At 39.8% G+C, this 14,014-nt stretch overlaps 1 protein-coding gene across 1 annotated transcript in view; it reads left to right on the top strand.

The window, feature by feature from the left end:
• Window positions 1–923: 923 nt before the first annotated feature.
• The window catches only part of TMEM56 (transmembrane protein 56), a 21,864-nt gene continuing 8,773 nt past the window's right edge, over window positions 924–14,014 (top strand). The window contains exons 1-4 of the mRNA XM_015413363.1: window positions 924–1,078; window positions 5,693–5,782; window positions 8,844–8,902; window positions 11,273–11,367. Coding sequence (XP_015268849.1) covers window positions 924–1,078; window positions 5,693–5,782; window positions 8,844–8,902; window positions 11,273–11,367 — 399 coding nt within the window. The remainder of the gene's footprint in view (window positions 1,079–5,692; window positions 5,783–8,843; window positions 8,903–11,272; window positions 11,368–14,014) is intronic.

The following is a 14,014-nucleotide window of genomic DNA, read 5'->3' as shown; positions in this document are numbered from 1 at the left end:
TGTATTGTAACTATGTTTAGAGTCAACTTCAACTCTCGTTGAAAAATGAAATGGTTATGGCTGCAATTCTAGACAGTGAATAGTGGGGCATGATATGAAGATCATGCCGAGTAGGGTTGCCACTCCAAGTTTGCGATTTCCTGGAAATATGTGGGTGGAGGCGGGGAAGGGCAAGGTTTGCGGAAGGGAGGGACTTCAGCAGGGATATAATACCAGAGGCTCTAGCAGCCATTTTCTGCAGGGGAACCAGGGCTATTTTTGGGCAGGAACGCACAGGAACGGAGTTCCGGCTGGCTCCCAAGTTGGCCACACCCAGCAGGAGCTCATTAGCATAATAGGCCACACCCAACAGCAGGAACTCATTAGGGTTGGCTACATTAGGGGTGTGTGGCCTAACATGCAAAGGAGTTCCTGCAACAAGAAAAGCCCTGGGTTTTGACAACAAACAAGGTAAACACAATAAGAAGCAAAAGGTGGGTGTGGCTGGATGACCACACTTCTGGTAACATGGGAATGCGGCCTAATATGCTAATGAGCGGTGCAGTCAGGGGTTTGGCCTAATATGTTAATGAGTTTTACTGCTGGGTGTGGCCTATTATGCTAATGAGTTCCTGCTGGACTTTTTCTACAAAAAAAGCCCTATGGGGAACTAATTGTTGTTTTCTGGAAGTCGTAATTCTGGGAGATCTCCAGGCCCCACCTGAAGGTTGTCAACTCTAAAGTGGACTGTGTTTTCTTTAAAGTTTTAAGGTACCCAGTTAGTTGAGTATATCTTCCTGTGGCTTTCAGAAGTGCAGACTATGTGTTCAGTATCACTTATTGCTGATTTAAAAATCAGGATGGTTATTGCTTTGTACGCACTTCACCATTGAGCCATTGCTGAATTGAGGAACTCTGTTTGCTTTTTAATAGGCTGAAGAACGATGGCTGCCTTCAATAAACTCATTTTGGGAGTTGGTGTTAGTAGTTTTGCTATATTTCAACTTTTCTTCCATGTATTAAGTTCTTGGGTTTCTGCACGTGTAACTTCTGGTTTTAATAATCTTGACCAAAAGAAGAAGATTGAATGGAATTCAAGGTAAACTTTATTAACAATAGAATAATCTATTGAATAAGAATAAATTATTGCAAGTATATAATTTTGTATTTAGAAGACTTAGAAAATATTTTGTTCTGTCTTTTATGAAGTGCCCTATATTTTTACTCTTACTATACTGGAAAAGTGCATGCCACCTGATCTGTGGTTTGCACTACATCTAGCATATAACCTTTTCTTTTCTTGCTTTCTTCATTGTATTTTATTGCCTACCTGTTGCACTGGAGGGTTTTAGTGGGGGGAAACCCCATAATTGACTAACAGAACAAACTGCTTATTATAATTAAAATAGTTACTGTTTTGAATGCATGTTGAATTTTGATATGGTAGTTTAATGAAAAAAAGAGAATATAGTGAGAGGTACACATATTCTCTCTGCTGTGGCAGTTCCAAAGTAAACTGATATTAGATTTTTCTCCACTGCCTTTAATGGGTGTTCTTTAATAGAGCAGCACTGCAGAATGTTAACTTTCTGATGTTTTAGCATTCCTCAATTGAAGCCAGAAAGCTATTTGAAGGTAAAACAGTGAACAAGCAATCTTTCTGAAATACTGAACAGCAAATTACTGTGAGACACCAAAAGATATTGTCTTTCTATAATTTTTGTTCCTTTGAAATAGCTAATTACAGGGTCTAATGTATTAAAGACTCTGACTCCGTTCCAAAGATCTCTGCGAGCTCTTGAATGTATGCATGAGGCTCCCTGTTTGCTTCAGTAGCACAAGGATTATTTAGAGGAGAGAGCTGCTGCTGCCACCATTAAACCAAGTGAAAATGCACACATAGTTATTACATCTGCACAGACCTGCTAAATTGTGGCAAATCTTTTCGTTTGATGCTTTAGCGCTGCAGTTCTTCAAGGACGCCAAGAGCACTTTAGAAACTAAGAGTTTTATTCCAGGATAAGTTTTCTTACTTCATCAGATACATGAAGTATAAATATCCAACAGGACGTGAATCCACGAAGATTTGCAAGAGGCATCTAATTTTCTCATCTCAAGATCCAGTTTGGTGTAGTGGTTAAGAGGAGCAGACTCTAATCTGGAGAACCAGGTTTGATTTCCCACTCCTTTACATAAAGCCTGCTGGGTGACCTTGGGCCAGTCACAGTTTTTTCAGAACTCCCTTAGCTCCACCTACCTTTCAAGGTGCCTGTTGTGGGGAGAGGAAGGGAAGGTGATTGCAAGCTGCTTTGAGACTCCTTAGGGTAGAGAAAAGTGGGGTATAAAAACCAACTCTTCTTCATTTCCCTCTCCCCCACTATTTCCTCTTTCCTGAATGCCCTCAGAGCCTCTCCCCTTTTTCTGCTTCCCACCCAACAGCCAGTCTACCTTTATCTCTCCCCCCCCCCAATCATCAGTTTTTCTTCCTTCCCTCCCACTGGCCATCTCTACCTGGGAAAATTATGGCCCAGTTGTGTGGTGCTGGTTGCCAGCTAGGCCCCAGTTATTCAGTGCTGGCTGAGTTGAGCCCGGCTGCATGGTGCTGTCCATGCCAGTCCCAGTTGCACCATGGTGCACCTCATTTTCCCTCCTCCTGGCAGCCCCCATATCTCAGTTTTCCCTGTTTCCTTTTCTTCTTCCTCCTCACCGATCAAACTACCTTTTATCTGCCCCCCCATCTTTAGCAATATTTATTATTTATTTTCTTCATTTGTACCCACCCTTCCTTCACAATGGGGACCCAAAACAGCTTACATCATTCCTATCTTTTCCTTTTTTTATCTTCACAACAGCTCTGTGAGGTAGACTTAGCAGATAGTATGTGTCTGGCCCAAAGCAACCCATTGAGTTTCCCTGGCAGAGTGGGAATTTGAACTTGGTTTCCCCAGATCCTAATTTAAAACTCTTACCATTACAACACGCTGGCTGTTATGGGGCGACTGCTGTTGAATACCAGCCAGAACAACCTGGATGAGTTGTACAAGTTGGCTGGTGGTTGCTGCCAGGCCTGGCCACAATGAATCCTCCCCCCCTCCCGGCCCAGAAATGGCCCTGCCCCCTCCCCCTGCCTTTTACCGACAGAAATCAAGGCTTGAAGAAGAAGAAGAGATTGGATTTATACCCCACCCTTCACTTGGAGTCTCAGAGCGGCTTACAAACTCCTTTCCCTTCCCCTCCCCACAACAGACACCCTGTGAGGTGGGTGGGGCTGAGAGAACTCTGATATAAACTGCTCTTTCAGGAACAGCTGTGCCAGAGCTTGTGATTGACCCAAGGTCACATCAGCAAGTGCAAGTGGAGGAGTGGGGAATCAAACCCGGTTCTCCCAGATTAGAGCCCGCACACTTAACCACTACACCAAACTGGCTGTTGTGATTGCCTAGCAGTGGCCATAGAGGGCATTCATTTGTCAAAGCTACTGACATTGCTTCTACAGTTTTTGTACAGTTTTTAACCCCCAATATTTGTTTGCTTGTTTTTAGATTTCAGATTTTCCTGCAAACATGGGGCTTTTCTCAGGTTTGTAGAAAGGTCTGTCTCATGTGTCCATAGCCCCAGTCTCCAGATTTAAATATCCACAGATGTTGAGAATTGGATATATTGATCACTGATACAGTTTCTGTTTGAGAGTCATGTTTCCTGGTTATTGGATGTGATTGGGCTTTCCCTTCTCTGAAGGCCCCCACAACCTCTTGCCTTTTCCAACACCTCACCACTATCCTCACCCACTTTCTCCCCCCCCCCCCAATCTTCAGTTTTTCCTACTTCCTAACCCTGGCAGCGTCTCCTTGGGACAAGTCTGGCTGAGCTGAGCAGTGCAAGGCCCAGTTGCATGGTGGGGAACCCACAAGGACTTGTGAGGGGCACCTCAGTTTCACCAGTAATCCTTTTCCCACTGCTGTTTCCTGTTTCCCTTCACTGAAGTCCCCCATAGCCTCTCACTTTTTCCTGCCTCCTTCTCTTCTTCCTGCCTATCAACCAACATATATTTTATCAAAGTCAAATACCTTTTATTGGCATACAATATTAGCATATATTTTATCAGCCTCCACTTCAGCTGTATTTATTTACTACATTTATACCCGATTTTTCCCCACAATGTAGGCTCAAAGGAGTTTATATCATTCTCAGCCCTGTGAGATAGGTGAGGTTGAGAGTATGTGACTGGCTCAAAGTCACTCAATGAGCTTCCATGGCAGAGAGGGGGTGTGATTCTGCATCTCACAGAGCGTAGTTCAACACTACGCCAAAGGCTGACAAGGATGGGCAAATTGTTACAATGAGAGGCCAGTTTAAAATCAAGATCCAGTCGAAAGAGTAATCTACTCAGAGTGGATAAGGATCACTCACAACGGCTGATAGACTGGCAAAATAGGATTATCTATGAACGACTGATAGTGGTTCTCCTCACCCACTCTCAGTAGATTACTCTTTTATTGGATTTTGTTTTTGAACTGGCATCTCTTTGTAACATCTTCCCACCTTTCTTTGCAGCCTTTAATATAAATTCATCAGCCTTTTGGATATACAGTTCATACATCTGGTGAAGCGAGCTCTGACTCATGGAAGCTTATGGTGGAATAAAGTTTGTTTCTGCATTGGACTGCTGTTTTATTTTGCTGCTATAGTCTACCACAGTTACTTATCTAGAATTGTGTTCTTGTTAAGCAAGTACCTGGACACATCTAACAAAGCAATTCAGTGTGAAGTTACTCCAGTCTAAGCTCATTGACTTCAATTGACAGAGGCTGAAGTAACTCTACATAGGATTACACTGTCTCTTAAATTTTCTGATCTTTGCAGTAATCGATGCAATATCTGCAGAACATTTTTCACGGGAACACTGTGATGATTGGAATATAAATCACAACGACATCTAAGTGAATAGCAAACGATCAGTGGATACCCCTATTTGGTGTTGTCTTCCCTTGTTTGCAGAGGGGCCATATAGTGGGGTCTGCTTTTTTTTGTTCACCAAAAGAACTCCGCATTTGGTAATCATCACAAGTTAATAATAATTTGAATCACATGTAGAATATCCACTTTGAAATAGAGTTGCTAACCAGCTGGGGATGGGGAGGGGCTTACCTGGAGAAAGAGAAGGGCCCAAACCTCATTGCTAGCATCGCACAGGAAGTGACATCATCACACCAGCAACGTCCAGGCAACGGTCTGGTATTTGGGCAAAAACTCTATGGTAAAACCAGCTTCTACCATAGAGTTTTTGCCCAAATACCAGAGCATTGCCTGACATCACTGGTGTGATGACATCACTTCCTATGTGGCGGTGAAGCTTGGACCTTTCTCTTTCTCCAGGTAAGTTTCCTCACCAGCCACCTGATCAGTGACTGAGGGGCAGGGCCTGGCAGTGGGGGGACCCCCACCTCCAGCAGAAGTCTGGCAACCCTACTTTAAAATAATACGTTAGAGTGTAAGCTGTATTTTTCCTTAGATGTCACTTTGCGTGTTGGATCAAAACAGGCTTTGTTGCCTGGTGGATCAAATGCTAATTTTCATTTGTTTCTTTTTCTGCAAGTATTTCTTTATTGGAACTGAGAATTTATAAGAATATCTAGTTTAAATTGTACTTATATATTTTTAGACTAGCACAGCCAGAACATTCCTAACAAGATTGCTTTTACCTCTTTTTTAGGACAGTATCGACATTCCATGCCTTGGTGGTTGGAGCATTTTGTTTGTATATTTTATTATACGATGAAGCTGTTAATGCTGACCATGTTTGGTAAGGTGGATCCTTGCTCATAAATCCCTTTTCCCTACTTTCTTTTCCTTACCCTACTTGTACTAAGTGTTAAGTATTAAATGGGAGGTAAGGAGAATGCTGTAAGCAATTTGGGGTCCCCGCTGGGGAGAAAGGTGGTATATAAATGAATTAAATAAATAAGTGGTTGAATTGTTTTAAAACTTCACTTAAAATACAACAGAAGTAGACCTGACTTGATTCTACAGATCTTTGTAGTCATGTAAATGTGAACATTTTAGAAACAATATTCTGCAATTGGTAAAGTAAAGATGGAGGCTGAGGTCTTCTCAGGATTGTGTTCATAATACTAAAATCACTAGGCATTCTAACCCCTACATAACAACTGAATAACCATATCAGTCAATTAAATATCTCACTGTTTCTTGTACAGTTCAAAAATAAAATAATCCACGGACTGGAATGAGTGAATGGAAACACTATTGTAACTTCAGCAACTAGACAACAATACACTGTGTTCTTGTTCTTAAAAGTTAATGGTAGCCTGAGGGGGAAAATGCTCTACCAATATAAGCCCCATTTGAAATTATTAATTATATTAATTGATTTCCCGTTCAGAATAGTGTTTGAGGCCATTTCTTGCAAACCCTGTAAAAGAATACTGTGTCTTTAGAAAATAAATATCGCTATCAATATTCCTGTGGATTTCACCTGAAAACAGTACAAAAGAAACATGACTGGAATCTATCTGAAGCAGCCCAAGTGATTTATGCATTGTGTTCCATTTACCTGCCGTTAGTTCCTCCTGGGAACTGATATAATTATAATGTTGAGACTTTAATACGAGCTTGAAAAAGGACTAGTTGGCTTGTTTTTAATGTTGAGGAAGAAGCTGGGGGAATGGAATGAACATAAATCAGCATTACACTGGAGTGATAAATGCCTGAGGTTATAGAAAACTAAAAGAAATCTTCCTTCAATTTTTTGTATAATTTAAAAATAGTTAACTGCAGCCTAAAGCTATGATTCAGTTAACATCTGATAGAACAGAAATAAGGTTTAGAGGTCATATTGATTCTTTTTAGCATGATATCCTTTTCTAATTCAGGGAAAGTATAGCTGATTCCTGCATCCCCACCTCCAAATTAATATCAATATTAGCAAGTAAAATCTTCTACTTCAGTATCTGATGATACTTTATGGGGCTTATACTTTCACTGTGAAATTTCAGGTTTCTGTCAGCGGCTCAAAAGCAATGGATTTTTTTTTAAGCATGTGGTAGTTTATATATATAATCATTTCCGTGCAGTGTTCATGTGCTAAAATTCCTAGCATAGCCTGAGTAGGCAGTGTAAGGCTTCTAAGCTGCCATCTATCCTGCTAAGGTTTTTCCCCAGCCCACACAGTTTTGTCATGTGAAACTTTGCCCACAGCCTGGCCAGTCATTCTGGAGATCGTAGGTAGTAATTCTGAGTGTGACTGATGTGTCTTACATTATGTACCCTTCATCTGTAGAATTTCAGTTTGTTTAAAAAGAGAGAAGCAGAAGCTCTGATAAGAGTTAATCATACTTTCAAACACTTTAAGACTTCGGGTAGGCCTTAAGTAAAAAACTTCATCTACGAATTCTGTATTAACTTACTGTCTACAGGCATATGGTCTGTCAGAGATGGGAAATGCCTTTGCTGTCTTCTTTGCACCAGGAACTTGCTGAGTACACTAGTTTCCATTCACAAGTTTCCTGGGCATCCTTTTTTCCATTCATAGGTATGATTCTTAGTTGGAGTCCACAATGTCTTGATTGGATTGACCAAGATGTAAAAGAAAGTTTTAATAATTTTGATTTAAAAGATATTTCTTCCCTGGGAAGGCAGACCTAAGCTATTTCTTGGCTATGTTACTGTTAGAGCACTAATGGCCTCTTTAGTGACATGATATAGTCAAGTTTAGGCAACTGCAACTAAGATATTCATTAATTCATTAATTCATTAACTTTATTAGAAACCAATCCTGTCCTATCCCAGAAACAAGATTAATTTAGATCTAATTAAGATCTAAATAAGTAATAGTACCATATAATAAAACCAAGTCAAAACAATCAGACAATAGAACAAGATGGCAGCAAAAGCAAGACAAAAACTCCAGGGCAGTCCTTAATGCCTCCTGTAGGATAAATTATTTCAAAGATGTAGTTCTATGGGCAGGGGAGGCTGAGATGGATTGGATGTCTGCTGTCTCAGCCAGAGGCCTGCCGGAACAGCTCCGTTTTGCAGGACCTGCAGAACTGCAATGGGTCCTGCAGGGCCCTGATCTCACATGAGAGCATGTTCCACCAGGCTGGTTGAGGCTAAGTGAACATCTTCCAGGACAGGGACTACCAGTAGATGTTGGTCAGCAGAGCACACCAGGTTATGTGCTATCACATAAAATCTTTTATATGCTTGGTTTTAATCAAAACCACAAGGTGGGAATTAGTAAATGTGAAATTGACCCTTCTTATTGGAGCTTTTTTCCTATGTAAAGTGCAGTAGATTAACTCTGGTATTTTAGAAGATCTTTAGAAGATCTTTAAATTTTTCAGCTGCAAGCTCCAGTCTTTATCTTCTTATGCCATTACTAAACCCTAATAATCTGGGTGGTTCTGCTCCATCACCAGACTTGGTGACTCATTACCTGTACCAGCAGGGGGATGGAGGTCGTGTTATGGTAGGAGAAAGCAGGGCACATCTGGACACTGCTGGCCAGAATAAGGAGGAAAATATACTTTTCTAGAGCTAGAACATATTTTTACAATCACTTCTCTAATAATGAGTTTTTCTGTTCTCTTCTGTGGTCCATTAATTAAACTTTTAAAATTTTATATTCATGTTCAATAACTGTTGTTTGCCCAGCTTGTCATATATCTAGGTTAGTTAAATAAAACCTCTCCTGTGCCATCTTCCACAGTCTTGTGATGTGAGAGGGGGGAAATAGACATTGAGTGAGGAGTGGGGAAGGAGGATATGCTGGCAGTGTAACTGTACCAATAAAATTATCTGCCATAAATTGATATGTAATATAAATTTTATGTCTTTATTTATAGGGGTGATCCTTCTATAGTGAAACTTAATCTTGCCATTACTACAGGCTACCTCATTTCAGGTAATTTATGTGTCATTAGTCATTTGTCAGAGAGAGGGGAATACAAAGTTCAAAATAACATAAACAATATATTTAGAAAATGTATAATAGCTCATGCCTATATAAAGATTTTTTTTACTAGAATAATTGGCTTTTAGGAGAGTCAGTCTCTAAGATGTACAACTGCCACAGTAATTTTACTCTCTGTCTCTTGCTTTTTTTGTATATGCGTAAAGAGCCATGTAGGAAAATGTGATTATTTGATTGCTGATATCACAGAACAAATAAGCAAAAAAAATTATAGATTACTTCAAAACTGGTTTATGGATTACTTCAAAACTTTTTTTATACCTTTAAGTTCCTTTGCCACTTTCTCGCATTCTCAGGCTGTGTAAGTAGTCACCGGAGTTACCTTGCTTTTACTGCTCCTGTAGTGGTAGCCCTGGTTTAGCATCACTTGTTTGTAATGAAAGAAAAGACAAGTTGCCGTTAGAGGAAATTTGTTTTCCGAGTTGCAACTGTGCTCTTTCGTTGCGCTAGATACATGATGCTGCATAGACCCTGAAGATACTTGTTATCTGATTTAATCAGTTTTACTCCCAAATAAAAGTTGACCCTACCTGCCTCTCTCCCCCTTTTAAAGTGAGCTGTGTGGACACACCTATTTTTTCCATGTAAGAAACAAAATTAGTTTTAAAATAGTTCCAAAAGTGCTCCAGGCATGGCGGGGAGAGTTTGTCATAAATTGTAGTCACAAAAAATGCATCTGTGAGTACCCATGTCATTCATAGCAGTTTTGGTTGTACCTCTGGGAACTTGTTTCAGTGTTTCCACTTTATGAACATTTGCAAATGTGGTTTGACCAAAAACAATGGTGGGATGCAAAAAAGGAGTGTATCCACCATAGGAAACAACTGCTTTACAACACTGCCTCAGTCTGTCCGAAGAGTTATTGTCTGTGCACCAACAGGCTTTATTTGAATGAATTCTTTTCTGGGAAACAAATTAACTGCAGAAACTATTGGTAGATGGACTATTTCCAAATGTTTCTTGAGGAATATGACCAAAAAATCATACGAAACTACCTTGAGTTTAGGCAAAGTTGCATCAATAGAAGAATGCATTCAACACAAGGGATTCCTTTTATAGCTTAAAAAAAAACTTATTGCAAACATTGGAGTTCACCAGTGGCAAAAGAGAAGAGCATCGAGTAACTTCAGAAATAGTTTGACGTAAATTTGAGGTTTATATTAATGGAGAAGAGAGCTGATATGTGCTAGGATGGTGCTGTCCATGTCTGGGCTTCTATTTTGCTGTGATAATCTGGTCAGAGTTCCCTGATACTTCACAAAAAAGATGCTGTCCGTTTCATAAGCACTGTTTCTGCTCCTCCTCACCAATCTTTTGCTGCTCTTACTTTTGGTAGTTTCACTGGTGTGCAATCTTTCTGAACGTACTGCTACAGCTTTGGTTTCCTTAATATATAGAATTCAAAATGTCCGCCGTGAAACTGGCAAGTAAACTAATGGTAAAAATAATAAGTTCATTGAAATTGTAAAGTGCATGGCTCAATTTATTCCCAGTATCTAGTTTCTCAACACCACCACCACCATCATGTTCTCCTTGAAAAAGCAGTCTGGGCAGCCGCATTTTGCAAAAGAAAACAAACACCTGAATGTCATGTGTACTATCTGAAATATTTTGGAGAGTATTTTTAAAAGTGGTATATAATAATACTTAACATGGTCAGCAACATAATGTTGTCAGTATTTGCTTGCCAAGGCTTTTTGGTTGCAGAAGGCCCCTCCCCCCAAACGGTAGGCCTTCAAGGGGTAGAAAATAAATAACTAATTCCTTGGCTGTCTATGGAGCATGCATTTGCTATACTTGAATAAAAGTCCCCATGTAGTCCAATTCTAAGAAACGCATGTTATTTCTTAGAATTAGTATCCCCCCATAAATCAAATCAAGTCTGGCGTGGCACTGCAGTGGTGTTGCAAAGGCATTACAGTTGAATCATAGGCAGAGAGCTGGTGTGGCATAGTCTTAGTCGGATTAAGACTTAAGGCAACCAGGTTCAAATCCCTACAGATGTGGAAGCTCACTGGGCAACCTTGTGCCAGTCACAATCTCTCAGCCTAATCTACCTCACAGGACTGTAGTTGCATTCAGTGTAGTTACGTTCAGTGTTGCAGTGCTGAATGTTGTACTTAAGGTTATGCTTGAAGCTTTTGGCTAAGGAATTATTTAATTAAAAAAATTTTTTTTTGTCATCTCTAAATGTTGCGGTTAAGTTTCAGATTCTTGTATTATAGAAACTTTTAGGAGGGAAAAATGATAACTGAAGTAATTTAGTGTCTTTTTTTCTCTCCCTCTTTTCCTCCCCTCTAGATTTGTTGCTTATTATTTTCTATTGGAAGGCAATCGGGGATATATTTTTTGTAATTCACCATTTAGTAGCACTCTATGCTTACTACTTTGTACTGGTGAGTAGCTTCATAATTTCATAATAGATAGTAACTAGATCAATGGGTTTAGGGGTGGAAGTAGGATTAGTAACATTTTAGTTGTATGTAACCAAGAAGCCCATAGTTTTTATATTGTGACATGGTTAAGGAGAGCATTGGTGATCTTTTGTTAAGCTTTATTTCTCTGTCATAATCAAGATGAGTTTGTGTTTCCCCAGTCCTAAACATTTTTAGGTAGTGTATGTAATTTAAATGAATTAGTAAATATGTTTGGGTTTCAAGGAAAGAATACTGAAATTCTACAGTACACTAAAAAGGAAAGTAAAGCCATCTTGAATAGTAATTTAGATTAAGTGAAAAAATTATGATACAATAACAGCTGAGACTGTAGAACAAACTTTGAGTCCAGTGGGGCACCTTTAAGACCAACAAAGTTTTATTCAAGGTATAAGCTTTCGTGTGCAAGCACACTTCTTCGGATACAGTGAAACAGAATTTCCTCAACAATTACACATAGAAAGGGGGGGTAGTTGCCAGGAAGGATGAGAGTGTAATTCAAAACGTATTCTTGTATGTTGAACAGAAATTGCAATCAGTGGTGGTGGTCCATTTTCAGAAAACCCTATTTGTTGAAACATATAAGGTTTATTGTGGAAGTCATCTTTATGTTCTTCCTTCAGTGATACATGCACACTTTTCATATGCGCATACACAACAGTCTAATAACTGAGCAGCTCTTTGGTAGGTCTGCCTAGTTTCCTTCTTGCTGAGTGCCTTATCACTAGCGCTGCATAGTCCCATCTGTTCTGGGCTTCTTGCCTTGACAGTTTTTTTTAAAAAAAATTGGGAGTGTTTTGAATATTCTTAAACACTACACCTTCAACAGCTGAGCTAATGGGTAAGGAGGGTGCATTTCGGTCAACTGAAGATGATTGCTAGTACCATATACTGCAGACTAATCTGGGTTCCCCAAGGGCTTTGTGATAAGTTCTTGGGCTTTTTGATAGCTTTGCTTTGTATAGTAGTTATAACAAAAATTCTGGAATGAGCTAATTTGTGGTTAACTTCTCATTTTGTTTTGGAGGAAAGTCAATCAATGTCTCACCTTTTAAGTAGATAGGTTTCAGTCTAAGCATTGTCCCTCGCTGGGAATCAAAGATTTTTCACTTATAAGATAAATAATGATGCATTTCAGAAATGAGAATGTTAACGGCTGCCAACAATGACACTACTTTTATTTAATAGACTGTTATGTTTCTTCTAAGCATGCTTAAATTTTCTAGTCTCTCAATTTTTGTGGAGCTACAACTAACATTTGTAGATTTTTTAATAGCTTATTTGTTTGTAACAGAAATTGGTAGTAACCATGGCTGGTAAAGATGTTTATTAAGTTGATGCTGAATTGTACAGATCAGTGTTTCAAGTTGCATAGCATGTTATTTATAGTTAATAAAATGTGTAACTGTTTTCGTCAGATAGATTATAACGTATAGGACGTCAGTTTTAGATGCGGGGTAGGTGGCCGGGAGGAAATAACCAGGGCCTTGGACGATTTTAATGGGAATGCCCCATCACATAGGAGACCTAAATGGACTACAAATGTCCAGGAATCAGTCGCGGAGTTACTCCTTAGCGTGGGAGTGGTTTCGGATTGCACTGACCAAACCAGGGAAGAGGTTGACGTGATTCTCTCTTATGAGAGTATTGTGGAACAGTTAAAACCTCTATTTTTGAAAGAGAACACCTCTTCCGAGCAGAGAGTCAAGTGGTTTGATAGAGAGTGTGCACAATCCAAGAGATATTTGTTGAAATGCATCAGGTTAGCTAGAAGAGTTAGGGACTTGGAATCCTTTAGGTTAGTAGGTACAGCTAGAAGACAATGTAAAGATCTTTTAAAGGAAAAGAAAATAGAATGTACTGCCCGCCTATGGGCGGAGCTTCAAGAGGCGGTTAGGAGTAGGAATGAAGGTAGCTTCTGGCGCCTAATTTCAGCAGGCTTTAGTGGTAAATCAATGAGGAGGGGTTCTAATATCCAAGCTGAGACCTGGTTTGCCCATTTCGCCAAGGTTTTTAGTTGTGATTGTGAGAATATCCAGGTAAATCCCTCTCTTTCTGCACTACCACATTGGCCAGAGGTAACAGAGCGTGAGGTGAGGTCATTGATCGAATCCACACCCAGTGGTAAATCTCCCGGCGAGGACTTAATTCCAATTGAGTGCTTTAAAGCATTTATTGATTGGTGGGCCCCAATGCTGGCTAAGCTTTTTACCTTGATTGATAGAAATGGCAGACTCCCTAAGGGTTGGACCACAAGTATTATTGTCCCAATTTATAAGAAGGGTGAAGAGTGTGATCTGTGTAATTATAGGCCAGTTAGTTTACTGTCAGTTGCGTCCAAATTATATAGTAGTCATCTAAAAAATAAACTTGAAGATCAAATTATAGAGAACAATTTAATTCATCCCCTTCAAATTGGATTCAAAAAAGAGCACTCAACTATTGAACACTGCCAAACTTTATACACCCTGGCCTCTTCGGCGGTTAGGGGCCCCACAAAGGCCCTGTATGCTGCCTTTATCGATCTAGCAGCAGCCTTTGATTCTCTAGACAGAGGCAGACTATGGCAGAAACTCAGGAACATAAGTATTGATCCCCGGTTGATTGA

This window comes from Gekko japonicus, unplaced genomic scaffold (assembly GCF_001447785.1).
Source record: "Gekko japonicus isolate JY-2015 unplaced genomic scaffold, Gekko_japonicus_V1.1 scaffold70, whole genome shotgun sequence".
NCBI lineage: Eukaryota > Metazoa > Chordata > Lepidosauria > Squamata > Gekkonidae > Gekko > Gekko japonicus.
The sequence above is the reverse complement of the archived record's forward strand: the minus strand, read 5'-3'. Positions and strand labels throughout refer to the sequence as shown.